A 27,718-nucleotide genomic window follows, 5' to 3' on the forward strand; every position below is an offset into this window, starting at 1 on the left:
ATGGGTATTGTGTTGCGGTAATCTTGCCTAGAGTTGTTGTGTGTTGCGAGAAGCTTGCCTAAAGGGGTTGTGTGTTGCGAGAAGCTTGTCTAAAGGGGTTGTGTGTTGCGGGAAGCTTGCCTAAATGGTTGTGTGTTGCGGTTTGCTTGCCTAAAGGGCGCGTGTGTATCGTAGGTAGCTCTCCTAAAGATATCGTGTGTTGCATGTAGCTATCTTAAAGGGGTAATGTGTTGCGAGTATCTCTCCTAAAGAGGTGGTGTGTTGCAGGTATTTAGCATAAAGGGGTTGTGTTGTTACAGATCGCTTGCCTGTAGGAGTTGCGTATTATAGGCAGCTTGCCTAAAGAGTTTTTTTTTGTGTAGCTTGCTTAAATGAGTATTGTATTGCGATGCTCTTGCCTAAAGTGGCTGTGTGTAGCGGGAATATCGCCAAAGCTGGCTGTGTGTTGCAGTTTGCTTGCCTTCAGGGGTTATGTGTTGTGGTTTGCTTGCCCGTATGGGGTTGTGTGTTGTGGTTTGCTTGCCTGTATGGGGTTGTGAGTTGAAGTTTGCTTGCCTGTACGGGGTCGTGTGTTGCGGGTAGCTCGCCTGTATGGGGTTGTGTGTTTCGGTTTGCTTGCCTGTATGGGGGTTGTGTGTTGACGTTTGCTTGCCTGTATGGGGTTGTGTGTTGCGGTTTGCTTGCCTGTATGGGGGTTGTGTGTTGCGGTTTGCTTGCCCGTATGGAGTTGTGTGTTGCGGTTTCCTTGCCTGTATGGGGCTGTGTGTTGCGGTTTGCTTGCCTGTATGGGGGTTGTGTGTTGCGGTTTGCTTGCCCGTATGGAGTTGTGTGTTGCGGTCTCCTTGCCTGTATGGGGCTGTGTGTTGCGGTTTGCTTGCCTGTATGGGGCTGTGTGTTGCGGTTTGCTTGCCCGTATTGGGTTGTGTGTTGCGGGTTGCTCGCCTGTATGGGGTTGTGTGTTGCGGTTTGCTCGCCTAAAGGTTGTGTGTTGCGGTTTGCTTGCCTTTATGGGGTTGGGCGTTGCGGTTTGCTTGCCTGTATGGGGTTGTGTGTTGCGGGTTGCTCGCCTAAAGGGACCGCGCGCTGCGGGTTGCAGGTGAAGCTGGCGTGACGGACGCCTCCACGCCGATACCCCGCCACCAGCCGTACCTGCAGGAAGGTACCACCGCCTCCTCGCCCAGCGCCGCCTCCCAGCCCAGCACCGCCCCCGCGGCGGCGGCCCACGTCTGGCGCAGGGACGCGTTCGGCCTCCGCGACGAGCCCGTGGACGAGAAGTGCGCCGCCTTCGTCGTCGGTGACCCCGACAGGAAGGAGTTCTACTCGCCTGGCCACCCGGGCAACTACCCCAACCACACGGACTGCGTCAAGGTCATCGCTGGTGAGTGGCCCCGCAGAAACGGCGTCTACTTAAGGGGCCCGCCTCGTCAGAGGTGTATGTGTGTTAATGAGGCGGGATGATAAGCGCGACGCTCGCTGGTGCTTCTAGCGCGGTGTCGCCTCTAGGCGCAAGACTCTGAACTGGCGCGCAGTCTTCTCGTCGTCACAGGATAACTGTGAGATTTGAGCGGTGACCGTAACATTATATAGCGGAGAAATGAAGATAAAGGTGTAATGCAAGTCCCTTAAGTGCTTTCAAGAATCGGTACCACTTGTTTTACACCTAAATATTACTATGAAAACATGCGTTTTAGCCATTTAAACTCTTCTAGAAATACAGTTTAAAAACATGATCCAAAATTAAAAGTACTTTTCGGGCCTCAGCGAACTCTTAAATGCTTTTCGTAAACATACCACACTCGGATATCTTGAGTAGTTTTGAAATCGCGTTGTTTTTCCTGAAGCTCTGCACACCGTATGTGTGTCCCGGTAGGCGGAGCCCTTAAGGCTCGGTTCCGCACACCAATTTTTTCCTTTTTTCACATTACCATTTTTAACGACTTCATCTACAATTTCAACTCGATATCTCCCTTGACTTTGTTTTCAACATATGTTCTCTTTGTATAATACCATGTTTGTAGAAAGTCGCGCAATTTTTTTTATCGAGCCAATATTTAAAAAAAAAAATACTGAAATTAATTACAAAGTAAAGAAAAAAAATCTTTTTGCATGTATGTCCAAGTCTTAACGTTCGACTTCCGCAAACGTGATGAATTTTTCATGAGATATTTATCCAACGTAATATTTTAAGGAGCTGTTTTCCAAATGTACAATCTTAAATCACCTATTTTCAGTCGTTAGTCCCATCAAGTTAAGAGAGTATTTATTTATTTTTTTGCATTAATTGCCTGAAATATAATTTTTGTAGTTTAAATAATATTTATCTAACTTAAATTATTTCATTTAAAATATCAGTTTGTTGGTCTGAATATGTATAAATACTTGATGTTATTCTTTAATGTTATTGATTACGTAATATTTTATTAATTTAATTATTTTTAATTATAATCTTTTTTGTTTTTGATTCATATTTTTGATTATCAATGTTTTATTTTTTATTGAGTATGAGTTATTCGCAATGGAAAAGCAATTTTTAACGTACAATACCACCAAATATGTAGGATTCTCACAATTAACTACATATTTTGCAATAAATGTATTTCGGCAGGCCATTTACCTCGTAAAGTAAGCTCCGTTTGTTCATTAAAAATTTAACTTGTAAGAAAAAGTTTTTACTGACAATTTATTTTACTTAAGACATACTTTACATTTAAACATAATCGTTATTCAGTTCAAAGCACTTTTCGCAATGCTGCACCAGTTTTTTTTATCTCCTCTGCATATAAGTTTGCCGTCTGGAAATGAAACCAGTTGACAATCGTAAGTTTTTAATTTTTGCTGTAATTGTTGACCCTTGTTTCATTAATTCTACCAAAATAATTGGTAGCCAACATTTTTCGAATAAAGTACAGAGATATCTTATATTTTTTCCGGAGATGTTCACTAAACGCCTGTACGTAAGCTTCACGCTTTGCGTATTCGAAGTCCGTGATGCCTATGGTAGAGGCGTCCGTTCCATTTTCAGGCAGCGACATTCCGTGAGGATGATTAATGAAACTGGTGCAGCGTACTAAAAGTGTTTGGAATTGTTTGGAGATTATGTGAAATCGTGAAGTATATATGTACTGAACTAAAACTGTCAATAAAAAAATTGGTTGACTGTAATGTCGGTTCACGGACGATAGTTTAACGTGACAACGTCATAACAAAACATTGATGAAATGATTGCATACGTTTATGAATAAAATTGAATAATTTTAATTGAATTATTACTATTTTGTATGGATACAAAGAAGGAGTGAAATGAAATCTACTATTTAATTGATAAATTTACTTTTATTTGCACTCATTAATTCAAATATGTTTATTACTTTAACGAACAGATTATTTTAACTATACATGTTTGCTGTTTAACTTCTTCCAATTTGTGTTATTCTGTTAAGAATAGGACGATGATAGGAAAAGTAGGAAACGAATGGGAGTGTTTCGAGTTTAATGTGCCTCGAAAAAGTCAAATCGATGGTTGTTCCAATCGAGTGGAAGATAGATAGATGCGTCGCAAGCGTACAATGAGCGTAACGGGACACAGCGTAACGAGGAAATGTGCGTAACGGGACACTTTTTCGTGCGTGCAGCCGGCGTTCATCGATTTATTAGACGTTCTCACGTCAAAACTTTTTCTAACGTGTTTATTTTTTCAATGGCCAAAGGGAGCTTACTTTACGAATAGTCCTCGTACATCTGTATTGAATGCATGCATCTGTACTGGTATTAATTATTAAAGTAGTGTTTATTTAAGATAATTGAATACATGGAACTTTACCGTAAATTATCACTGGAATATTATGATAAACATATGTAATAAAGTGCATCCTTGAGAATTCTAACAGTTAATATTTCACGAACATAATTTAAAAACATTCCAAAAGAAGACATAGAAAATGTAAATTAGGTCCCGTTATTCATTTATGTCTTAAATTACAACACTACTGTCGAGACATTAAAGAAATAACCAAATAGAACGTCGTGGCATGTGAGCAGAGAATCATTTATCATAATTTTCTTTTGCGTCAGTATAATTTCCAACCCACTGTAAACTCTTCTTAATAAACAGTGTAGATATTGTACTGCGAATAGATGATATACGTAGGTATGTGTTTCTTCATTGGCTGAGTAAAGTGTGGTACAAACATTTTAACATGAATTTCCGACAGGAATACGAATGTCTGTAATCTATGGTTGGGTGTGACTTCGGCTGAGGATTCGACACTACTTTAAACTCGTATACTATGAAAGATACAGAGTTGAATTAGATGTATCTTAGTAGAGCAGACTTTTTCTCGTGGTCGTTACGTATGACTCACCCGGTTAACGTATGCAATGATGAAGCAATGAGCGTAGATGGGGCGCGTAGAATTGAAGTCGGCGAGAGCTGTAGCCCCGAAAGTAATAGACCGATTGACGTGGTTTAAACTTTTATGTTGCTCGTGAGTGATTACTTGGTGTTGCTCGTTGAGTGAAATAACTATTAAGTTACTAACATTGGTTTTGGAGCCATTAATCGCATAATGTCTAAGTGAAAACAGGTTATGTTGGAGAGAATAAAGAAAATAAGCAAAATCCCCCGATCTGAAGCAATTAGAAATGCAGACAGGTGTCGTAGGTATCGGATGAGGCAGAAAGTAGCCGAGAGAAATTAGCCAGTGGCAAAACGAGCCCCGAATGAGGCGCGGAATTTTCGCTCGAGCGAGCCTCAGCCGTCCGCCTCGCGAGAAGCCTTCATTTCACAGACGAGAGAGCCAAACGCCCGATCGAGCATCTTCGGAGTTTTTTTTGTTCATTGTAAAAGGTTAGGTTAGCTACATTATAAATACTTCAACAACATTGTGGACGGTTGATTTGGTTAGGATAGCTACATTAAATATACTGTGAAACCATGTAAACGTTTTCCTAGCCCTGGATGGCTACATATTAAAAAGTTATGCGCTAAGCAACCATAAAATGATTTTACAGTATTTTTAGTGGAGCTATACTTACCTAATATAACCAACCATCCACAATGATTTAAAGTATTTATAATGTAGCTAACCTATCCTAATCGACCGCAAAATTTAATGCCACACCGGTTTATACAATGAGATAGAACGGGAAAAAAAAGCGAGCATGAACTTCGGGGAACTTCGGGCGTGGCTCTCTCGTCTGTGAAATGAATGCTTCCCTTGGTCTCACGAGAAGCGACGGGGAATGTACGTGGATGTGCTCTATGGTGATTCTGATGTTGATGTGAAGTCAGTCGAGCCAGTGGTCGTGAACGATGGGCCGAGATTGTCGCGGTTTGGTGTCGCAATTTGGTTTGATGTCGCAATTTTTTTTCTGGCGTCCAAAAATAAAAACACCATTTATTTTGTTCAATTATTTTATTTCTTTCGTACATAACATTCCAGTTCAGCGAGCTAGCAATTCGTGAAACAAACTCCTGTTGGCTGTAGTCCAAAATACATCCCACCCAGTTTTATTTCTGCGACCAACGCAAAATAACCATCGGTTGCAAATATTTAAGCATTTTATTTAAGCATATGTAGGTAGAATGATACATAAAAAAAATGTTAGCGAGTCTTTCAGTACTCGTCAGATATGTGTAACATATAACCTCGGTAACGAGCGAATTCATGTGTTCTCATGTTGCAAATACACTTATAATACGAAACTCGGACATGAAATTTAACGTAGAATTATTTGAAATAATGCCAAGCTGATAAATATGTACGCAGGTTTTGTTTTAATCTACATTTATTGACGCGATTCACATGTAGTTTCCGCACCCGCCGCTAGAATTAGTTGCCGAAGCAGCTACGTTGACTATTGAATCATAAGCAGACCGAAATATGAAACTATATAATGAAACTGCTCCGATACAAGTGAAACTTAACAAACTTGAACTTTGAACCTGTCATTAAACATTTAAAACTTTAAAGTCTCCCTTTAGCTTTGTGAACTTATAATCGCGCCATCCACCACAGATGGCAGCACTGTGGTTACACACTTCCGTTCCATGCGACTTTCCGTTACATTCACGTAATTACTCGCCGTATACAGAGAGCTTTAATGTTACACATTAAATATGTTTAAATGTGGAAATTAATAACGATCAGACATTTTCCTTGAGGCTTAGGAACCAGGTTAAGTCTTGCGTAAATTTCCTGGGAGTGCATCTCCCGTCCCATTTCACCGTAAACCGCCCCCTCTCGAGGCAATCTGCCCCATTCAACCGCGACCCCCTGCGGACGCAATCTCGCCGAGACGCCCGGAGATCCGGGCCCGGATCTGTTTGCGGCCCGTGACGTCACGCGACTGACCAATCACGGCGGCTCGCCCCTGAACACCTAGCCACGCCTCTCTCTCCCACTTCGCAACCCCGGGCCGTCAGCACGTAGCCTGGACTTCTACAACAGATTCCTCCTGAAATCAGTTGTAAGGAAAAATGTTTGTGATACTGCAAGAAATATATTGTAACTTTGTAAAACACGTGGCTATGATTATTTTTTCATATACTAAATACGTGTTTCGAGATAATACTGAGTATTTCTTATAAAATTGACACATTTTAATTGATTTTCATTGCAGGATATATTATATATATAATGTGTTACTACCGTAAGCATATCAAAAATTGTGTAATACTTTTTTTTACTATCCACTGGCGAAAAAAATATATATTGAGATTATTTCCCATATTAGGTAGGTATATAAAAACGGATTTTTTTTTATCTTGCAAAACAAAAAGAAAGCCATTCTATTAGTCAAAACAACATTGCTCATTGTAAAACCATTGGTTGTTAGGAAATTTTATAAAGGACGTTAAAGTTTTAACACGAACCATAGGAGTTTTTAACACATCGACCGCATTATCATAAGACGCCGGATGTGAAGAGAATGATCGTAGTCCGTAGTCAATAAAGGAAGTAATGTTACGAACGAGTACACATTGTTTCAAGTCCAGCAAGTAGACAATTGTTTCCGTGAAATTGAAACAATCGCTAATAGCGACTATAGACTGGCGAACTTCGCTGGTTCAATGAACTTTGGTCCAGAGACGAAAACACAAATACTGTTCAGAATGCAATATTTTGCGTACGTCTGAACATATGAAATATTTACCAAACGTTATTTTTTCACGAGATATTTATCTTACGTAATATTCTCAGGAGCATTTTTCCAAACGTTATTTTCTCAGGAGTTATTTAACAAAAGTTATTTTCGAACTGTGAGTGGTCGTGGAAAGTTTTATAAACATGAAATGACTTACGTTAATTTTAACAGGTATTATGCAATGTTTAGTTAATATCTGGTGCTAAAATTTTAGACTAAATATAAAATGCAAAAGAAATATCGTGACAAGTTTACAAGAATAGCCTTTCATTAACTGTAATCACAAGACGATAAAACAACCAACTAAGCGTGTGATGCTAGTCTTGAAAGTGTTGATATTCTTCCAAGCTTTATATTCAAAGCAACAAGTTCCATACAATATATACGAATTAAAAATTTAACAGAAATATTAATTTAAAATTACAGATATTTGTAAATTTGTACATTTAAATGAAAACAACTGCATCACTATATCTTAGTATTCGCAGTAATACACACACACACACACACACAAACTATATATACCTATACATCTAATTTAGTTTAAAGTTATTTTCCGTGCCAGTAAAATTTGTACGAGGTTCTTTCACAGGTCAGAAATAATACCAAACGAACTGTCACTGAATTTTAAAAAAACTTTCTAAACCTAAAGTCTAGCTGAAACTTTGAAACTTCTGTCACGATTGTATTCGTCACGATAGTGAACAATTATTTTGGTAGTCATAGAAAAGCGTGGAAAATAAATTTTAATCCTAAATTGGCGTATAAAAATATTAAGCAAGGGAATAATTATACTGACCTAACATCAATAAAAGGAAAAACAGTGGGTTTTTTATTGAAAAATTTAATGTCTAATGTTTGAATGATAACTCGACTAAACATGATTGTTTCTGTGGCTGGACATATTTATAAAGGACAATGTATACAATTTGGTCTCATGGTTGACAGCAAAGTACTACAAAATAGTCACTATTTACATCTCCCTTTAACGTATAAGCATGCTTAGTGTAGTGCATCCAATTATTTTAGATACGTTAATAGGTGGTTTTAAAAAAAATTGTTACAGTGGCACGACTGATAGCGCAGCAGACAGCCTGGTCCCATTCCAAGCGTGGACCGCACGATGCGGCAATCTGCTGGAATCTGAACCGCATCTGTTGCATTCCTGTCTGCGTGCTCGTCTCACGGTCTGGGGGAGGGGGTTAGTCGATAAGGAGGGTTTGGCGAGGGGGAAAGGGGGGGGAGCGCTGGTAGGATGTGTGGAATCGTAGCTGATTGTGGCTTGTTCCGAACACACGGAGCGGCAAACGGTTTGGGCGCGTGGAGGGTGGAACGGGTACGTAGTAGGAGAAACGAGGGTGTTTTGGGGCAGGATAACTATAGTTAGTAGGAGGAACAAGGTAGTCGGGGGCCAGATAGTTTGTCCGGGGGGGGGGGGGGGGGTAGCTGGACTCAACGCCTGATCCCGCGCGTCTGTGTTGTCCTTCCACTCCAGTGACCCTCCAAGAACAAACATGCCACCCCTTATCCCCTCACCCAGAAAGGACACCCCGTGTCTCCACCTCCATTCACACCCTTGTCTTCACTTACAACCCACCCCCCCTCCGGGGGCCGTTCTTCAAGGCTCGGCGTTGTATCCTCGCAACTTGCTTAATTACAGACTACCGAGGGAACTGCCCCCTTGTAACACGCAGGAAACTTCGGGATTACCCATCCTTCCTCGTCGACATTGTGGCCCTCAAACCTCTTCTGATGGGGAGGGGGTGGTACTACACCCACCTCATCAACACCGACCACCGAGCCTATACAGCCTCTCCCTGCACCCTTGGCACTCTATGTGCCACCGGAGGACTCACAATTAACGGTTTTAAGAGGCCAGACACGTCGTTAAGGGCGCTGCGGTTCGCCCGCATCCCCTTTCCCATCCATCGGCAATCATCGCACCTAGATAATGGGCGCTTCGCGAATTCATTATACATGCGGTGTCAACCGTAAAATTCCTGCCAACATCTTCATCTTCAGCATTTGTGTGCCACCCTTTTCCCTCCCTAACTGAGCATAAATTCTTGGTAGGATAGGACCCAAGATAAACTTTACTGCACTATGCTATACTGGTACATTTTTATTAGAACGATTGTGAGGATAGTTTTATTTGTTATCTTTAGTTACACATCATTATGCACAGCGACTTAATTCAGCTGGATCTCCAAGGTTTATTTGCGCTCCGAACTTCTTCAGTGTCGATATATAACACATATATTTGGTCATGTTGGGGTGCTTAAATCGAATTCGGAACTCTCCACATAAATGAGGTATTGTAATGATCACAGCCACCAGATGGCGCAGAGTTACAGATGTTAATGATGGTGTTTTCATTACTGGAACACCACACTGAACATCATGATTCACTCTATTTGTAATGTGGTGGGCATTTAAGGTGTGTGTTTGTGAGCCACTGTGACGAAATAGGAGATGGAAATACGACTTAAAAACACTTGCAGTATACCCATCACGAAAAAATATATAATCACAGAGATCGAACTTAGCCATGCACATGCGAAAATGCTATAATACAGTAAATTCAAGTAAGTCTTAAAACTGTTGGAACTTTGGAACTTTTGGAAGTAAGTATTTATAAATAGCTTGTGTGGATGCACATAACAGAAATTATCTAACTTATTCTGGTATTCACCTAAACAAGTTCGCAAGAATTTAGGAACATTTTTATTGCTTTTATGACTTGTTAAACATATATTGTTCACCCTTGTGATCCAAAGATACATTAAAAAGTTTATTTCGACAGTATGCAGTCGACTAGAAGACAAAAAATTGTTAATAGCCAGTCATAAGAGTTCATTTGATTGTAAATAGCTGGGGTGGCTCTCTATCACTGAAATAATTGTAGATATTACTTTAATGTAAATATTGTAAAATAAATAAGGATTAGAGGATCTTTTTAGTAACATGTTAGTGGAGGCTATTGGAGTGTGTGCCATTGACGATGCAGTAGTAACGCCCCCCCCTTTTTTTCCATCATATTTCGCTGCAGAGAACCGGCACCTTGAAAGAGGATGAACCCCAAAATTTTGCATGTGGGATATCTGTAACAAGATTTTGTTTAGTAGTTTTTTTATTATATTAGTTTTAACATTAAACTATTTTGAATATTAAATTATACACAATGTATTGATAGTTACAACCCTTCTGCATTCTTCTGCGTGAGTTTTATCACAAATATTTTGGGAGTTCAGGTAGAAGTGACTTTGCAGAAAAATGAGCTTTTTTTCAAAAAAACAAAAAAATTATGGTGCAATGAAGTTTAAAGCACCGGGGTAGGAACGTCACATCTAGCAAGTGCCACTGATGTGAATGTGAGCAGGCGCTGAAGAGTGCTCGAGATCCGAACTGGGCGTGAAACTGTAAAAATTTTTCAGCCGTGGTGATCGAGAGGGTAGCTCTTTTTCCTGCGCAACTCCTTCTGCTTCTCGGTAGAACCCTGACGGACGGACACTCCCAGCCTCTTGCAGATGTTTCGTCCTTCCTCACCAGCCAAACCCCCCCCCCCCCTGAACTTCCTTTTCCCTCATCTTCCAGTTCCCCCCCCCCCCCTTCTTGCTTCCTCCTGCAGTCTAGGGTCACAGGGTCCTAAGGCAGTAGGGTTGAGGGGGAGAAACCACTTCACGCCTCTACACCCGAGTGCCACTATACCATCAACCCCCCTCCTTTTTTGTTTCTCTCCCTCGCACCCTAATAATTTTTTTTCTCTCCCTCCCAAGTGGCCTCTCATCTCCGCAGAAAGGCATTCGGCACCCTTGGCTCCAGGGCTTATCCCCCCTCAAGAAAACTCGGCACAGACGCGCACTATTCTTCCCATCACCTGGCAGTGAGGGTAATTTTATTCGCCTTATCATCATCACCAATCCTCATTCCGTTACAGAAATAGTTAAATTTGACCTATTGTAAACTAGCATCCTCGAGAGTTCAATGAAAATTCCCAATAAAATAAAATCACTTAAAGATCAGCGTGAATTAAAAAAAACCTTTATGATCGTAAATCGACTACTTTAAAGAGTTATAGTTAACACCACCTTAAATTGCATCTTCATTTACATCAAATGACTAAATAAAAAAAGAATCCAAAATGATTACAAAATAACAATAACAACGTATGTATATTGTAGTGATTATAACAATTTAATTTAAGATTTGGGAGTTGGCTACCGAGAGAGGACTTCTGGCTATCTCTGTGGGCGTCTAAAAGGGCGTAAGATGGAGAAGTGTAGGAAAACTGAGAACAGAGTGGCCCTTCATCGGATCCCTTATGTTTAAACGACTGCTTCTGATCGGTATGTATCGTGCTCATTTTTTTTCATTGGGCCTTCGGTAACCAGTCATTCTGGTCCCTGGGGGCACATTCCTGGTTTTATTATAACGAAATTAACACGAGTCAATACCGAGAAATATTTAATGTAGCAGATTGAAACAGAAATTTTCGTCGTGGAGATTAAATGTAACATGTTAAACATGTGTTAAACACACAAATATATATATAATAATATGTAATATTTTTTAAAGCTATAGTGCTTAAGTGGGGAGAATAATATTATTAAGTGCGCGCAGTATTGATTGCTTAAATATACGAGTACTTAGTCGTAATGTGGTGAAATAATATTTATATCCTAATATTTACCGTAGTTAGCACACGCTGAATCAGCACCTGTGCCTAATCTGCTGAACTCCAGGAACGAAAAGTATTTTTTCCGCGCGAATATTACACCGCCAGAAGGTGCGGCGTAAAAATTTATGGACCATCGCTCCATGAGAACAGACGGGACGAGGGCCCGAGGCGTAATATACGAAGACGAAATGAAGAAAGTAAAGAGTGGAAAGAAGGAGGGGGGGGGGAAATATTCATTAAATTCTTCCCGATCATTTATCACTTCCAATTTATCAGCACGCTGCCCCATAACCATAACCCCAGGGACGTACTGGGTGGTTATTGACGGACGTTCATCCCTTATTAGGAAAATGTTATCCCTCCCTTGGGGAAACTCCACCCCCTTGGATTTCGTTTTCATTAAAAGTTCACACCTGCTTTATCATATCACCTGAAAAAATAGGATAAAAAAAACTCAAACCGAGAGAGAAAAAAATAATTGTAGACAGCCACAAAACCCATTAGGAGAGGAATAACCTAGAAACCTAATTGATTTGGGTTTCAAACTATCGGACCACACGTTTCCACGATATTGAGGCCTATAGATTATGTCGTTTATTAGGTTCTCGGGTAGCTGGCAATAATTATTTTAAAGTTTACTTTTATCAGAGCTTGTTTCTTTCTCGTTATTCTACAGAAATTAAAACTTTTTCAAGTGCTGCCTGCGCAAAATTAATGAGAGTTAGGAAAGTATGAAGCACAAAATATTTTTTTTTTTGGTTCGCACTTGAATGAAAACTTTGGAAAGATTTTCAAACGTTTTATTGTGTTAAAATCGAATGCTGTAATTGCTACGCTAATTGTGTTGTAAAGACTTTAGACAACCAACTTAAACTTTGCTACTTTAATAAGGTACTGAGATAGACAATATTTTTCGTTACCCAGTGATGCATAGCGTACTAAAGGAGCCGCCTAATCAGATGCGTGTTTGTGATAAGTGCTACGTTCGCAGATGCTTCTAGCGCGGTATCGCCTCTAAGCGCAAGGCTGTGGACTGACGCGCAGTCTTCTCATAGTCAAAGGGAAACTATGAGATTTGAGTGATAATCATAGCATTATATGGCGGATAATTCAATGTAAATGTGAAATTCAAGAAGCTTGAGTGCTTTCAATAATCTGTAACGGGAGTTTCATGTCAAAAAAAATTATTTTGAGATGTACAGTTAACAACGAAATACAGAAACAGAATTACTCATTCACCTTCAGGGTATTCTTGAATGATTTTCGTAAACATACACCACTCGGATATCTTGAGCCAGTTTTCAAATGGCGTGGTTATTTCCTGAAGCTCTGCACACCGTGTGTGTGCACGGGTGGGCGGGATCCTTAAGGGGCCCGCCTACCTGGGCACACATACGGTGTGCAGAGCTTCAGGAAAAACCACGCGATTTCAAAACTACTCAAGATATCCGCGTGGGGCCTATTTACGAATAGCATTTAAGAGTTCGTTGAGGACCGAAAAGTACTTTTAATTTTGGATCATGTTTTTAAACTGTATTTCTAGAAGCGTTAAAATGCCTAAAACGCGTGTTTTCAGAGTAATTTTTAGGCATAAAACAATCAGTACAGATTCTTGAAAGCACTTAAGGGGCTTGCATAACACCTTTATCTTGATTTCTCCGCCATATAATGTTACGGTCACCGCTCAAATTTCACAGTTATCCTGTGACTACGAGACGAATGCGCGCCAGTTCAGAGACTTGCGCTTAGAGGCTATACCGCGCTGGAAGCACCAGCGAGCGTCGCGCTTATCATCCCGCCTCACTAACACACATACACCCCCGACGAGGCGGGCCCCTTAAAAGGCGACATGACCTTCAAGACTTTTAGGAGTTTTCCGAAACATGTTGAGCATCTGGAAGTACCCTGCGGGCTGTAGAGAAGTTTCTGTAGAGAAATGCAAGACAGCAGGAATGTAATGGCAGGTGCGCTCCGCGGTTCAACAAGAGCCAGATTGGCCGCCGTTGGTTTGGCACGCGGCCCTCTGTCGTCCGCCTCCGACGCGACGCGGCGGTCGAGCACGCCGCCCCTTCCCGAGACACCGTGATCCGTTACCCGCACGAAGGCAAAAAAACGCGACGACTCGAGAAATCCGTTCCGTTTCTACACGCGTTTATTTACTGAAGAGAGAAGGAACTGTTACCGTACGTGTAACATCTTAGCTCTCGGTATCAGGGCCGGCACGTCCACACAGAAGAACTAGCCAACCGCCCAGGGCGCCAAGTAGCTGGGGGCGGCGCAGCACGACACACAACAGCTGATATAATATTTAACGATTATTGAAACTAGGTGAAAATGGATTTTTGTAACAGTTTGGAATGTTTATATTGATATAAGTAATTATTTAAAGTCCACGGCGACCTGTTTATGATTTGTAATAAGTAAAAAAGTAAAAAAAAAAAAAAACACAAGCCTGCTTACATTTGATTGTTGACAAAATCTTAGGCTTACGTGATGTACGTGATGTATTTTGAGGCAAGGAAATTTTTTTTTTGGGGTTTCCGGCCGGGTGGGGGGGAGGGGGGTGGATACAGGTTTTTCGCCTAGGGCACCAATTTACCTTGCAACGGCCCTGCTCGGTATACGACATTTGGTAGGAGCAATTTTGTGAATTGAAAGAAAGTCGAATGCAACGGAAATGTGTGACCACGGTGCTGCCATCTGTGGTGGATGGCACAAACCAAAGTTCACAAAGCCAAATGTTAAGTTTATAGTATTAACTGTTTGGTGAATTTTAACACGATGTCAGTGTTTTAATAGAATTCCTTTTCGAAAATAAGTCCCTAAGCCGGGATTTATTATTTTTTCAAGGTTTTGTTCGCTTTTATCGGAGCCGTTTTATTACATTTTTTAAAATTTCGGTCTGATGATAGAATTCTACAGTAGTCGACGTAGCTGCTCCGGCAGCGAATTCTAGCGGCGGGTGCGGAAAGTAAGTGTGATTCACGCCCAGAAATGTAGTTTTGATCACAATTTTCTTATATTTATCACGCTCGGTATTATTTTGAAGAATTCTACGTTCTATTACGTATTATAGGCCCGAGTTTCATATCATACGTGTATTTGCAACATGAGAACACGTGAGTTTGCTCGTTACGCAGGTTAGATTTTACACATCTGTGATGGGTACTGAAAAACTCGCTCACGTGGTTTTTATCAAAAAAATCGTTTAGGTAAGATGTCTTAAGCAACTTTCCGAAATTTTCAAGCGATCGGAAATTTTTAGAAATAAAATATGAATTTTTCCTCAAAACGGTACGTTTTCCCTGGAAAAGGTAATTTTTAATTCTTCTGATTTTTGAGATATTTTGGCGAAATTTTCTCATAAAAACAGGAACTTTTTGGCGAATTTGGGTGAATTTTGGCAATGTATGGCAAAATTTCAAAGTTAAAGGTTCAGGTCATCCAAGATGGCCAACATGAGGTCACAATTCAAGATGTCTCCAGCTCCTCGCACCGGCACCAGTAGCAGGACATGCTATTATATACTACTTCGGTTGGATTAGGTTAGTAACATTTAATAAAATCCTGAAGTCTTCAAAAATATACTAAATCTCTCAAAATGGTGCTTTCCATTTCTGCTGTGTTGTACGGGTGAGTGGCGAACTACTTCTTAGGTTTACTTAACTGGAGACGCACGAAATCATCCGGAAACGTACGAAATACACCGAAGACAACTGCAGCTTTTTGTCATCTCACGTACCGGGAAACTCTGTTCGAAATAGCTGCACAGGCCTACACATATGCACATTCTCGTCAATATGAACGTTTTTAAAGAATGAAGAATTGGAAGAAAAAATGCTCCTTCGCCGAAACTACCAGTGGTTGTGAATTTCCTCGTATACCTGAAACTGATATAAAATTTCAGAACTTTTCGAAAAAAAAAAAAAAATACTTCAATGATTGCGACAGTAGTTACAAAAAGACGATTTAATTTGTATGCAATATATTTTAATTTTTTAACAAAACTCAAACGGTTTTAATTATAACACAACTTTGTAATAGTCATTAAATAAAAGAACACTCATTTGTCACAAATTTTTACTGTCTCGGAAAATAATCAAGTCTATTTGAAAATGAAAAAAAAAAAAAAAACATTTTGTTCGTGTATGAAAAAAAATGTAATAACTAAAGCCAGATTTTAATCAGTTACTAAAAAAACACTCACACACATGTTTATGTCCTTGAATTAAATAGTTATAAATACTTTCTAAAATGGACTCCTATATTTGACAATTAAAAAATTGTTACTCCATAATATGACGGCCTACGACAATTTATTTTTCACGAAATGTGGTGATTCACGACGTCACTTCCAGATATTAAAAATAATAATATTTCTTTTTTTATCATTCTCCCTGTATAGAATTAAAACTTGCCGAAACAGCACAAAGAAAAATATTACACCTTGAGGAATTTTCGCGAATTCAGTAATTCCCAGCTAGTTTGCCCAAGTAAAGGAGAGTGTATTTTATTTGGTCGGTTTACCTGTGTGGGACGTTGCCAAATCAAAAATTGTTTCATTTCACGGGAACGCTGCCACCACTCCAACTTTTCATTTAGTTTCATCTATTCCGACTTAAATTTTTTTTATTTATTCAGAAAGATTATTGAGTTGAGCGAGATTAAAGGGGATGACCCAAATGCAAGGGCATTTAGAGTAGGGCAACGTTGCCAAATCGAAAATTATATCACGAGATACGGCAACTCTGTGCCTGTCACACCACTCTCCGTACGTTTTTTTGTTCCGACCCCTATTCGTCGAGACTTGCAAATATCCACGGTCTTCCCCGTTCGCAAGAAGATGCTCGTAAAAGAAATTCTCCCCCTTTCTGCGCTCTACACCGCTCCTTATCCAACCCCTTCTTCCTTTTTTTTCGTAGTCCCGCCTCCGCGGCTTGTTTTATGGGACGGACGCCGTCTGTTTGCGAACTGGGTACCCTCGGTCCTGAGGGAGGCGAGGCTATCAGGGGAGGGAGGAGGCCCCCATTTTCTGGAAGGATGAAGGAAACCCTTCTGGGAGGATGCGTGGAAGAGAAGTGCTGCATTCGCTGCACAGCCGGTACCGGCCCAATCGCTCCGTGCTCCTGGTGAACATAACTTCTTCGTGCTCCTGGTAAACACAACTGCTTCGTGCTCCTGGTAAACAATTGTTTCGTGCTCCTGGTGAACACAACTGCTTCGTGCTCCTGGTAAACAATTGTTTCGTGCTCCGGGTGAACACAACTGCTTCGTGTTCCTGGTAAACACAACAGCTTCGTGCTACTGGTAAACACAACTGTTTCGTGCTCCTTGTAAACACAACGTCTTCGTGCTCCTGGTAAAAAATACTTCTTCGTGCTCCGGGTAAACAAAACAGTTCCGTGCTCCGGGTAAACACAACTGCTTCGTGCTCCTGGTAAACACAATGACTTCCGGTCGTTCGGAATGGTGACATGGTGACCGCAAGCTGCGGCGATGGAATGTGGTACAGCATCTTTAAACTTCCCGGGCCAACACTCTTAATATTGTTCACCTTAAATATACGAAGTATAGTGGACACAAATTATCCAGGGGTCTTCACAATTTGATTATCTTCAAAATTTTACGGGTGCAGGTTATTTTATTTTTACTATAAATCCACAAGAATAATACAATCAAAATTTCAAAAAAAAACCTGAATGGACCATAATTTTGTCAGATTGTAGTAACGAGGTTCGTACTAACCAAACTTAAAAAATATAATCACAACTTTTATTTAATATCAAAATAAATGTCAAATAATTTAAACTTGTTCATAATAATTTTATATCACACCATTTTTTTAGGGACTTTAAAATACATTTTGAATAGACTCCATCTGTGAATAAAAAAAATTTTCTCTTGTGTTACACTCAGAAGGATATAAGACAGAAAAATAAAGCAAAGGCCTATTTTATTAACCTACAAAAATACATATAACCATCAATTTTAAGAATAACAATACCAAGCTTTTTCTCCCAACACATTAGGAACAAAAGCAATGGAATTAGTATTATTTTAGACCTCCATAGTTCAATGAGGGTTTTGAACCAGGAAATGTTTTAACCAGAAAGCGGCACCCCTCACTAATGATCCTCTCCTAAGTGAGATGCAGGTTTCAGCTTTAGAATCGCAGTGTCCGCTGCGATGCTCGTGCCGAGATGTGGCGCGTGATTAACGCGCTAAGGCGCAGAACAAATTGGCTTGGAGTGGCTCCAGTTTTATTTTAAACACTGGCAGGATTGCGCGAAAAGTTTTGCGAGTTGCTTGGCCAGAGGTGTAGGGAGAGATTAAAAAAAAAATCTAAAAAAAAAAAGATCTGAAGCGGCCATGAACAACTCTTGGTTCGACGTACGGTAAAATTGTTGCGAAGGAGTTGAAGTTTGTTCAATTGCTGGAGGATCCTTGCTCTTCTGAAAAGAAAGGATGAGTTACAAGAAAGCAGATGGATGGTACAGTCTCGTTTCGTAACGATCTTGGTTTTGTTTACCTTAGAATAGGTACGGTCTGTTCCAACGGAAAAGAAATTAAATGGATAATGCTGAACCCGAGAAGCTAAAGGGTGTAACACCAGTTTGTGTATTTTATTAAGTTTTCTGACTCATATCAAGATCGTGGGCTTGCGTGGCCAAAGTTACTAACTATTCCAAAAATTAGCCAAAGTTGCTGCAGCTACTAAGCAGAATTATCTTCATTGACTAGACCCTCCTCTAATTATGACCAATGCTACACACTGTAATTTTTTTTTAATAAAGCAGACATATTCATTTAAAGTTACAGATTTTTGTAAATTGGTACATTTAGATGAAAACAACTGCATCACAACAAAATAGTGTTCTCAGTAATTCTGGGTTAGTATTATTACCCAGGTATATATGCTTTGAGTTGTCCCAGTACCTTCAATAGTAAAAGTTATTTGCAAACCGTTCCCTGTTTGGATTTCCATTATTAACTGCGCACCAAAATAAAAACACGATACTACAAAATAAAGTCAAATTATTGAATATTCAATTATTTTTTCTGTGGTTCTTAAATTTATGCTTAAATGAAACGTCAATTTAAATATAAATTTACGAATCAATTTTCGTAAGAAATACTCTGTATTGTTTTTAAAACGTATTAAATATATGTAAAATTAAACAAAGTCATGTGTTGTACAAAGATACAATATCTTTCTTGTATTATTACAAAATATTCGTTTGCAACTGGTTTCCAAAGTAATCTTTTGTTAAATAACAGAAAATTATTTTCTGTGTAGAACACCAGGCTTCAGTTGTTGATCACATTTGAAGATGGCTGCAACTAGTCGTGCCAAAACATCGGGCATCACATTATTCACACAGACGCAACCTTAACCCAGATAAAAAAAACGTAGTTATTGAGACTCAGATTTGTTAATTTTTTTCCGAAGTTTTCTGAAATGTTCGAATATGTATACAAGGGATCTGAATCTTAGAATCATATTAATTCCTTACCATAAAAACTATTTAAACGCATTTTCCGTAAACTTTGCATGAGGAGTATTAAGTAGCATTACAACCAACCTGTCATATATTTTTTTTTTATGGGCTCTATAAATATATGTTAAAACGCTGTAAAAAAATTGTCTGAAACTATAAATAAAGAAAATGTGAAACAGAACAAAATACACTCAAACATTCCAACGTTAAATCTTGCTTTAAGCAAGATTTCTGTCCAAACGAGTTTAGCCATTCGGCACACACTGTTGCTTTATAACTGATGAGAAGTCGATGTGAAATGACAGGGAGATTATTCAAGAGATTTAATTGGCATGGATGTCCCTCAGCCGTCTACTCTCTTGACTCTATAATATCAAATCAGTGACTTTTCATTTATTCAGTCGTGCAGGAATGCTTCTCTGAAATAAAAAAAAGTTTAACTTAACCGATAAAAAAAAGGCTTCAACATTTATACTTACACAGAATCTCTTCATAAAATGCGATCGTTTACTCCAAGTTATGAAAACATTTTTGTAGGGATTTTATTTATCTAGTTTAAAATTGGAATAGAAATGTTAACAGTAATTTTCCTGTTTTGTACAGTGATGTAAATGAAAAGATGAATAGTCATAAACATTTAGATTATGATTAGATATTTTATTTTGAACCACGTAAATTACAGAAATAAATTATTTAATATATTTTGTGTGAAGGTAGTTTCCGCACTCGCCGCTAGAATTAGTTGCCGGAGCAGCTACGTCCAGTCATTAAACTATTAATACTATAGAGTTACCCTTTGGCTTTGTGAACTTTGGTTTGCGCCATCCGCCGCATATGGCAACACCGGTGGTTACACATTTCCGTTTCATGTGACTTACGTTCCATTCAAGAAGTTACTCTTACCAAATGCCGTATACAGAAAGCTAAGATGTTACACATAAAAAAAAATTCAGAGGACTAGGAAAAATTTTATTTAGAGAAAGCGCAGCACTAAAATTATATGACTTTGAAGAGATTGTAGCCCTTGTGGAGACTTCCGGGACAAATACTCGTGCGTGAGTCGGAAACGAAAACAAAAAGAGAGCGAAGAAGACTTTAGCAGAGACCGATTGCTAGATGCGTTTGAAGAAAGCGTAGAACAGAGAAAAACCAATTGGCAAAGGGCGATGGAGGATGATTTCATTTTTTTTTTTCTGTGTTCGAAGGAGATTCTTAAGAGGGACTTTTATTTTACCACACGCACTCATCTGACAGTCAGAGACAAGACTGCAAAGCATGTGGCTGTCCCTGCACTTTTTTGTAAAAGTTCTCCTGTGGTAAAAACAAAAAAAAACATAATCCTGTAGTAATCATTACAACTGTTAAGGATTACAATTTTTTTACTAATAAACACATTGTGTCTGTCAAAATAACAGTTTATCTGTTCTCTTTAAGTATTTACGTATTGGGTTAAATTTTAATATGATATTTCTTTACGATTTTAAATCTGTATTTTCATTTCAGAGTGAAGAGTAACTCTTCTATAAATGAGAATTCTTCACTGCTTTCTTTTACCCAAGATGCGCACGTTTACCGCATGAACATTCTCCTTGCAATTCGTTCACGAGCATTTGTGTAAGGAGTGTGTAAGCGAGAGCTGTATACATAATGAGTCAGAATTTTACTAACAAACTTCGGTGGAAGTTTAGTCACGAAAAACAAAAATATTGAAAACATATGTAGGGCTCAGGGGTCTTAAGACAGCTGGAATACGCATTTGAAGTCGGAGATGGACAATTTATTTTTTACTTTTTTGAAAATAGTAGAGTTTGTCTGGACAGTGTTCAATGAATCATTAATCTACATCCATTGCAAAACTTGTCGCTTTCGTTAAATTATTTCTTTGTAGTTATTTAAAGGGTGGGGGTGAATCTATGTTTTGTGTGTTAAACACATGCTAGAAAAACGTATGGAATATGAACATGCAGTTTAAGTTCTATCGGTAAAATTATTTCGTGTACATACTCGTTTTCCTTACGACGAAGCTCAAAGTTTAAAAAATGCATAATGTTAAAACCAATCATTACTTTAACGGACCGTTGTGTTATTGCACGCTTTTAAGAACTGATCTCTTTTGGATTTAGTATATGATAATTGTTGTGCCAAAAAGTCTTTCAATTATCTGGAAAGGACTTGTTCGATAGGCCATTAAATGACGAAGCGGTCGAAATAACAAATAGGTACTTAAATGGTGTATGTTAGGTAAACAAAGGTGACTATAGTACATCGGTTTTTAATTGTTAACTCAGAGTTAAAAAAAACTTTACTTTAAAGCCCAACGGGTGATCCTGTGAAGATTGCTAGCGATATGATTAACAGAATTTTGGCAATTTTGTGTCATATTTTCAATACAAATTAATGCAATATTAGACTTCTATTTTATTTACATTTTTAAACACTTACAATTAAAAGCGATATTAAGGTCGCTAGTATTTTATAAACATGGCGTTACAACTTACATTTCCGAATATATACAATTATGTCCATTATAAAATTTATATATATAATTTGCTTGCAGTTTAGATTATTTATTGTTATTTCATTAATTAATTTAAAATTGACAAATTCAGTTATTATATTTTTTAAAGTGTCTTTTGTCATGTGTTTATGTTTGTGTTGTCCCATTTTATTGTTGTGTTATTATTATTGTGTTTTGTGTATGTTATTGTTTTTTTTTTGTAATATTTGTTAAGTGCCCACCTGTTAAAGGCTCTGACTGTTGGTAGCCTCTCAAATAATTATAATAAATAAAAAATATATATACACAGACACACTGGTTGTGCGCTTTGGTCGTTGCGTATAGCCACGTCTCCCTGCAAAAATAATAAAAAAAACCTCGCTGCGTACCCTGACATAAAAACCATAAATTGCTTCCGTCCAACCACAGGTTCCCTTCTGAAGCGCGGCAGGCATCCGAACCAGGAGGCGTATTGTCATAAAGCCACCCGGGCCAAGCACTAAGTCTACGGTCCCTGCCACCGTAAAAAAAAAAAAAAAAAACATTTTTACACCCGAAAATAAAATTTCGCTGGCGTAGATGGTGCGTGTGGGAATACGTGATACAAGCGGACTCTCCCACCTGCGATAGGAAAAGGGGAAAAGGCTCAAAAGGGGGGGGGGGGGAATGTGTTGATCTAGGGCGTAGCCTCCATCGGAGACACACCGCAGTAATGGAAGGTCGCATGAAGAGCATCCTCATACTCGTCATAAAATGATGCGTCATGCATAGAGACCTGTAAAATTCGCGGATAAATTTCGCGATAGGACAGAGTCCAAATACTTTTGACTTGGAACAGAATTGTGTAACCGGTGATATAAGCATTAAAAAGGAATTAAACAACTGATTTTCAAATGATTTTATTCCAAGATACGAAAGTATAAATTTGTGAAAAATTAAAAAAAAACGTTTGTATTAATATATACCGGTAAAGTAAAAATATATATGAAAAAAGGTTTCATAAAAACATGTAGGCTCAAATAGAATTTAATGTTTTTAATTAAATTGTAATAATTTTAGTTCACAATAAGTTCGTAATATAAATTTAATATTTCGTGTTTTATAGTTCCTAACGATATCGTTTCGTAATGTTCACAGAATACTTCTTGTTTGTGATGAACAAGCATTTAGGAATCGGCATTTCCCTGGCTCGGTTAGAGGCAATTTTCCCCACCCAAATCCGACGATGAATGCAAAGATTTTCGGTTCGTTATAGTTTTCTCCGTATGTGGGCCACACGCCCCCCCCCCCCTTTTACGCACACACACACACACACACACACACACACACACACACAGACACACACACACACGTGTTCATCCAGCACGACACCCGCTTTGAAATCGACGCCGCCTGTAAATCTCTAGGCCGTCAACCCGCTGAACATACCGGCCGAGCAGGGTTGCCGCTGCATTCAGGGGACCCTCTCCGCCAGGCATTGACTCCGGCGTCCATAAATCACCCAAACCTAGCGTCTCCTCCTCCCCCCCCCCCCCCTTATCCCACCTTCTGTCAGAGCGCGTCCCCCGCGAATGGAGCGGACGGCTATGAAGACACAGCACCTTGGCCATCGTGTCGGGATCCCTCACGTTGTGACCGCAAGCGACCAGACGACACGCAAACGTGGTGTGAATACGGACGTGACGTCGTTTACTTCCAACCGAACTAAACTCCCTTCCCATTCGTGGATTCGGCGGTGTGTTTTTTTTTGTCCGCAAGACATCTCCCACCGGGTCCTCTGGCTGACTTGCGGGAAGTTAATTCCCCGTCTAAAGTTAATATAAAACCATCTGTAACATTTGTTTACGTAGTTTCGCATTGAAAACATTTGTTATACTGCGTTCACCGTTAAGAGGCGAAGAAACGAAGGAAAAGGTAACATATTAATTTTAGTGGTTAAATTTAAAAAAAATTATATAATATTTGTCTTTAAACTGAGATTTCACATTAAGAGATATTCAGAGAACAGAGTATAGTGTTTATTAATGACTTTACCATTTTTCATTTTCTAAAAATGAATTCAATACTATATTCCAATGGTTACACAAGGTAAACTATTTGTAGCCACATGAAACTGTTCCTTCATACACTGGATTAATAAAACTCATATTTTTAAGAAGAAAAATTTGAACGATGTACTTAACTAATTCGCACATAAATATTAGAGTTAATCTGGTACTATAAAATTATAAAACATTTTGCTGGTCTTTAACTACTACAAAAAGAAACTTGCTTTCTTCGTACAGTTAAGATTGATAATCTTTAAACTTTTTTTTTAGCAAAGCTGTTGCCGCTTAAGTATGTATTGTACATTTCAAAAATGTTTATGCCGCTTTTTGTAACGAAAAAAAAAAACTACCAATAAATCTTACACAGATTAATTCTTATACGGTTTACACCGTGGTTTTATTAAGTTGATTTAAAACAAATGAATTTTAATGTTTTTTTAGAGATAGTAAAATTTTGCATAGTAATAAAGTTAATTGAATAAATACAATTTCCAATTTAGTGTCAGAATAAGTTAGAGTTTTTCGAAGTGCGAGTCCTAATTTTGAAGTCCGAGTCATAACTTTGAAGTATTATGTTTAATTCATTATTCCAGCAGTTTTTGTCCTTTTGAACCTGAGTAGAACTTCCTTATGAGCGAAGTACGTCAAAAGTTTAATTTTGGAGAGTCAATATCAGGGTTATTTACATTTGACATTGTCTTTTTCCCTTTAAGAAGCGTTCATATTACATTCAAAGAGAGATCATATACTTTTTTTTCTCAATACTCTCTCGCAACAGCATAGGTACATTAATACCAAACTGAACAATACCTCCGACATGTGGTCATTTCTATAGCAGTTTTCCTCAAGTTGTTGCATATTGCGACAGGAACTTTCCAAACTCAATAAAGTCAGCGAGACACTGTAGTTACATGTCACATTTTATACTAACAGCGTAGAATTTCTAACAAAATAGTCGATTACTAAATACTCACGCATTCAAACTTTTTATTAATTTTACTATTGCTTAAGTTGTTTATTCACAAATAGTTATCACAAATAGTTATTAGTAATGGTTTTTGAGGGGCTGTCCCTTTTGTAAAGGGTGAATATGGCGGTGGGGGGAGAGGAGTTACCTACTGATACCAAACAGTTGAATTGGCATCCATCGTTCTTAAGTTATCGTTTTCGTAAATCTTCTTGCATTTGTAGAAAGTAGTTATACTCCAAATAAATAGAAGTGCACTACAATAACCATGAGAAACGTAAACTTAGAAGTCCCGTTTTTTCTTGTAAGCCAAATGTCCTAGCATATAATTGAAGTACAGTGTGTTTGAAAGTGCTATTTTTATTATTTTCAAGGATGAATGCAAGCTTCTTGAAACTTATTGGAAAAAAAAAATTGTGAGTATGTCGGATGCCCACTTTTAAAACATTTTGCGTTTCAAAAAAATTAGAATGAAGCCTTTTAAAGCAAATAATTTTATTGCACTTAGAATGTTTATGTCAATATTATTTTGTTCTTAAAAACTGTCTATTTTTTTAAATGTTAAAAAAATGTTTAAGGTTATGTGAGCATTCCGTGGGAATTAAAACTTTGTAGCTTGTCTAGTTTACGATTTAAAAGTCTATAACCTACACTTTCAGACAAAAGACACAGGTTGCAAAGAAAAAAAAAAGTACTCTATGCTATCTCGCGTAAAATAATATTATATAATAAATATTTTTTTTATTTTTAATTTTAATTAAGGTTTATCTTAGATGTTTTTCATAGTATAAATTTACTTTATCATTAAAAACTTGTTCCAAAAGTTCCTCATTGGTGGACGAAGCGCAAGACAAAATATAGTTTCATTCAGAAAACTTTAAATGAAAGTCAAAAACATTTTCCCTAAAGGTCGTGGAATCTCCGTCTGCACTCGCGGCCCAGCGGAGCGCAATAATATGTATCGCAAATTATATTCCGGGAAGTGAAATAAAGTTTAAATTAACACAAGAACAAAAAAAAAAAGGAAGGAATCTCATTATTTTCTCTGTTTCATTAGCAGAATCTTTGAAGGGTGGCTTCTTTACAATCTTTTTATTTTTTAATTTTTTTTTAGTCTCATTCCCACCTTTCCATCCTTTTTTTTACATTTAGTTTTATTCGGCTTCTTGCCTTCTTTCTCTTCCGCATGCAGTATTTTTTTTCCCCCTCCCAAACTGATTGTGTGACGTTTTTGGATATTTCTGGCCAACTTATTCTCTCTCTCTCTCATTCTCTCATATTTTCTCTCATTCTCTCAAGAGGGGTGGTGGTTATTTCCGCACACGCTCACTGCAAGCTGGCCTAGTGTCGTCAGGTGGTTTAGCCCAGAATCTGGGGGGGAAAGGGGTGGGAGTGGGGTTGAGATGGAGGCAAAAGGGGCAGGAAGTTGGGGTGTAACTTTGATCGAAACTACAACCAACTCCCACCCTTGAACCTTGCGTTTCCTTCTTCGTTTCCACCACCGCGAAAACAGGAGTGAGGATTGGCAGACGGGCGAGGAGGCGGGGGGGGGGGGGGGGTTAAAAGGAAGGCAGTAATTTGTTTCAAAGTCCCAGGACTCGAAACCTCTTTTTAACCCCTCCCCCGTCCTTCCTCACTTTTCCCCCTCTCACTCATTTCCGACGTAACCACCCCTCTTCCCACCCCGTGAAGCCGGATATCGAAGAATGGAGTAATTTCGCCACCTTTCCTTCAAGCTGAGTTCCAGCTCGTCTGTGGTTTATGGCGAGTCTTTTGCGTCACGGGAAGCGGAGGATGGTAGTTTTTTTGTTGAAGGGGGGTTGGGGGACGGTTCTTTAATGAAACGACCTTTCTCTAATAGACTGTCATGTCGTTTGGTTGTCAGAGAGTGAAGCTTACATTTCCAACTGAATCCTTTACCCACCTCGGCTCGTTTTCAACATCTGTTTATTAACTTTGACAAATTTATAATGTCAAGTGCTATATATATATTTTTTTTCTGTGTAAGACAAGGAGAGTGGTAAATAAGTTTAAGTGTAGAAACCACCGTGGTTTTTATTTATTTGTCTATACATATTTTTTAAACGCCAGCCAACAGACGTATTCCAAAATAGGCTGGGGCCATACAAATATAAAACAAATACAAACAATATATATATGTGAAAAAAGGAAAAAAAAAAACAAATAAATAATATTCTAATTCGGATTTTCAAGAAATCATACATAACGCATTGAAAATACTACTACCAAAAAAATAACACAAAGGATTTTACTATTAAATTCACATTCAGGATACATGTACTCATAAAATATCATCTATGGAAATTAATGATTTATGAAACTATAAGTGAATTACAGTATATGTTTGCATGCTACTGTAATACTATTGAGTCATTAATACTAATTTTATGAGGATTCATAAAAGGATCGAACGATTTACTACAATTGTTAGTGCTTGCCACGCATAAACAATGTATATGATCGTGGTGAGTAATAATCTCATTTTTTCTGTGACTGTAGGCTGGAACTTTCAGGGACGTATGCTTTTTTACTTCTTTACAGACATATATTAAAAAACCTCTTTATGATGAAGTACGAATCGTGGTCAGAACGGATAGCTTTAAGAGAGTAGGTATTATATTTTTGTAACTTGTCATGATAGTTAAACAGTGCATCTTTTGAGTTAAATCTTTTGAAGATTATTTTAAAAACCTCAATTTGTATTTTTTTTCTAAACGCATTGTCTGTTTTTGTAATAGTTCCAAACTTCAGAACTATGTTATAATTTTGATCTTAAGAGGGCATGATAAAATCATAATATGGAATAATTAATGTTAGCATATTCACACCAATTTTATTGACGTGAAATCAATTTGCAGTTTT

General features: G+C 38.4%; 1 protein-coding gene across 1 annotated transcript in view; it reads left to right on the forward strand.

Annotated features, from left to right (window-relative positions):
• The window catches only part of LOC134539720 (membrane frizzled-related protein), a 529,102-nt gene that overhangs the window by 296,047 nt on the left and 205,337 nt on the right, over positions 1–27,718 (forward strand). The window contains exon 3 of the mRNA XM_063381959.1: positions 1,097–1,378. Coding sequence (XP_063238029.1) covers positions 1,097–1,378 — 282 coding nt within the window. The remainder of the gene's footprint in view (positions 1–1,096; positions 1,379–27,718) is intronic.

The sequence above is a fragment of the Bacillus rossius genome, chromosome 15 (assembly GCF_032445375.1).
Source record: "Bacillus rossius redtenbacheri isolate Brsri chromosome 15, Brsri_v3, whole genome shotgun sequence".
NCBI lineage: Eukaryota > Metazoa > Arthropoda > Insecta > Phasmatodea > Bacillidae > Bacillus > Bacillus rossius.